The 2,915-nt window shown below is 70.4% G+C and overlaps 2 protein-coding genes across 2 annotated transcripts in view; one reads left to right on the top strand and one right to left on the bottom strand.

The window, feature by feature from the left end:
• Positions 1-714, bottom strand: part of CARKD (carbohydrate kinase domain containing) — a 28,687-nt gene extending 27,973 nt beyond the window's left edge. Inside the window, exons 1-2 of the mRNA XM_012734853.1 lie at positions 225-714; positions 4-62 (exon numbers count right to left, since the gene is read on the bottom strand). Coding sequence (XP_012590307.1) covers positions 4-62; positions 225-325 — 160 coding nt within the window. The 5' untranslated portion in view covers positions 326-714. The remainder of the gene's footprint in view (positions 1-3; positions 63-224) is intronic.
• Positions 715-1,860: 1,146 nt separating this feature from the next.
• RAB20 (RAB20, member RAS oncogene family) overlaps positions 1,861-2,915 on the top strand; it is a 19,053-nt gene continuing 17,998 nt past the window's right edge. Inside the window, exons 1-2 of the mRNA XM_012734854.1 lie at positions 1,861-1,894; positions 2,443-2,713. Of these exons, the coding sequence (XP_012590308.1) occupies positions 1,861-1,894; positions 2,443-2,713 (305 nt within the window). The remainder of the gene's footprint in view (positions 1,895-2,442; positions 2,714-2,915) is intronic.

Genomic DNA, 2,915 nt, shown 5'->3' on the forward strand with positions numbered 1-2,915 from the left:
AGCGCTGGCCACCTACCACTCTGAGGGCGGAGATGGCGGCGAAGTAGGGGGCTCCCGTGTACCTGGAAGGCGACCGGCGCTCAGAACGGCGGACAGGCAGCCCGCACCACCTCCGGGCTCGGCCCGTCCACCCTGCACCAGCGCCGGGCAGAGCCCAGCAGGAGCCCAGCGGAGGCGAGGCCGGAGACCGCCCCCGGGCGCCCCAGGCCGCGGCGCTCACTCACTCCCGGCAGCCGCCCACCACGCCGATCCGGCCGTCCTGGCCCTTGTGCTTGCCGGAGGTCAGAGGCGGCACAATGCTCCGCACCAGCTGGCCGGGCTCCATGCTCCTCGCCAGGCGCGCGCCGAACTGCCGAAGTGCTCTGCCTGCAGCTGCCGGGCCGGGCGGGGCGGCCAGGGCCGGGGTCACGCCGAGCAGGGACTTGGGCCGCACCCCGCTGGCCTGACCCCCGCCAGAGGACCTGGTGGAAGGCAGAGACCCTGGACCCCCGCTGACCGCAGCAGCCCAAGGGACCCCGGCCTTGCGCGGTCACCCGGAGCGGCCCGCTCGGTCCTGGGGTGGCCGCAGGGCAGCAAGCCGCAGGGCGGCAAATGGTCCCAGAGCGCGGCCGCCCCCCCAGACGCACCTGCTGCAGGGCCACGGGCATTTTGCAAACAGCCGCGGCCCGGCAGGGCGGACTTCCGCGCGGTGGTAACGCTCAGGGCGCCGGGCGCAGCTCTCGGCCCAGCACCCCAGGGCCGGCTCACAGGCCACGGCCCCCCCCCACCCCGCCACCTCCACCGAGCGCAGGGACTCGCGCAGGCCTCTGGCCGCTGCGTAGCTGCCTGGACGCGGGCAGTGAGGGGGTGTGCTGTGAGTGGCCACCTGTCGCCCTGCAAGCAGGTGTCCTCGCACCGTGAGCGACTCGGGCGCCGCTGGGTTCTCAGCCACGGGCACTCGCCCCTCTCTGCAGGCGCGGCCTGCGGATCCCGCTGGGCGCGACCACGGGGCCCCACGCGCGCTCAGACTGCTCCGGCTTTCTGCCCCCGGCTCACGCCCAGGGCCCCCAGTCCACGAGCCTCCCGCAGGGCAGCGCAGCCTGGTCTGCAGCCCCCCGCACCGCAGCTGCTCAGGGTGGCGGAGCCCAAGGCCAGAGCAGAGCACAGCCCCTCCCGGGGGCAGGAGCAGCCAGGAGCAGCCCGGCCGGCAACCGGCGCAGCATCACGGTGGGACCACGCGCCCCACCGGCCCCTATAAGTGACCGCGCCGGACAGTCCGGCCAGAGGGGCCCCGGGGCCTGCTTCCCACCAGTGGCCGCTGCGGAGAGCGGAGGTCACTGTCGCCAGCTGGGCCTAGTCCAGCCGCACCGGCTCCACGTTCTGGGACACCGGCCCAGCCACGATCGTCGCAGGGGGTGCCATCAAGCCCGCTGGTGTCCGAGCGCCCGCCGGGACGGCCCTGCCCAGTCCGGGCCGTCCGGCAGCCGGAGACCCGCGGGCAGAGAAGGCGGCGCCCCACTGCCCGTCAGTCCCCAGGGCTCCCTGCAGGCGCGGTCTCCGGCACCCCGCGAGAAGGCGTCTGCAAGCCGGGGACCCCGGGCGCGGGAGCCCAGGGGGCGCTGACCCTCCAGTCCCCCGCCGCCCTCAGCCCTGGCTGGCCGGCCCCCGCCCGCCCTGCCCCTCGTCCCCCTCTCCGGTGCGCCCTCAGCCCGGCCACGCTGCCTGCCTGCGCCAGCCTCGGGTGAGAGCGTGGCTGGTTTTGCAGGGGACACCGGTGCGCAGAGTCCGTGGCTCATCAGTGTATCCGCTCTTGGATGCCGGAAGGGTCTCGCGTCTGCCCCGCCCAGGTCCCTGCCAGGGCCACTTGCTGAGCAGTGACTGATGACCATTCCTGGGATGTGTGAGCTGTCTCACGGTGAGGAGGGGGCGAGGAGCGTGGGAACCGCACTCTTGTTTAAATAATTAAAAACGCCTGGGGGTGAGCAGACGGGGCGCCCCCCTGCAGGTGAGCCCTGCGATCCTGGGGGCTCATTTCGCTCTCCCTGGCCTGTTGGGAAATTAGCTTCCTTGATTGCGTGGTAGGCTGTGAGGCTCACAGGGCCGTCTCCTTCCCCTGTGATCTGGAAGTCTTACAGCTTGTGTCGTGGCCGCTTCTGGGCGGTTCACCCCTGGTGACTGTCGTTAAGGCTTTAAAACAGACAGTGCCGTGAGGTCGTGCTCCCGCGATGAGAGCGGGCGGGCCCTGTGCGGATGCACCCCCGCCAGCGCTCCACGGCCGGTCTCCTGGGGCAGAGAAGAGCAGAGTGTGACAGATCACCATCACCTCGGTGACTTAAGCAGTGCAAGCATGCTGTTCCGGAGGTCAGCGCTCAAAGTGGGCCTCACCAGAGGAAGGTGCTGTCGGCTCTGGGTCGAACGTGCGTCCTCCTGAGGCTGCCCACATGCCTTGTCCTCCACCTGCAGGTCCAGGAGGTCCAGGCACGGGAGAGGAGGTCCGGGGGCGCGGGTCAGGCAGCACCCTCCATACCCAGCGGGTGCGGCGCCAGAGCCTCATCCCCGCTGTCTCCCAGTCACATGCACGCCAAGCTGCGGCCCCGCCGGGCACACGCCCGAGGCGGCAGCCGGGGGTCGGAGCTGGCTCCCAGCCCGTGGGCAAGGCCGCTTACGGGTCTGCCAGCACACGTGACTTGCCCACCGATGTCGTAGCCACACGCCGTGTGGCCTCGTGCCCCCCGTGAGGCTCCCAGGTAAAAGCTGGCCAACGCTGACATTCGCGGGGCGTCTCGAAGAGTCTTGTTAACAGCTCCCCGTCCTCCTACAGAAACGCAGCCGGAAAATAAACAAATCAACAAGCAGATCCAACTTGTCACCACGGAAGCTGCTTTCTGACTCTTGAATTGGCAGAAACTCAAACGTGTATCCTCAGTGAGCTCTAG

This window comes from Condylura cristata, unplaced genomic scaffold (assembly GCF_000260355.1).
Source record: "Condylura cristata isolate star-nosed mole 26May11 unplaced genomic scaffold, ConCri1.0 scaffold00078, whole genome shotgun sequence".
In the NCBI taxonomy this organism is placed as follows: domain Eukaryota; kingdom Metazoa; phylum Chordata; class Mammalia; order Eulipotyphla; family Talpidae; genus Condylura; species Condylura cristata.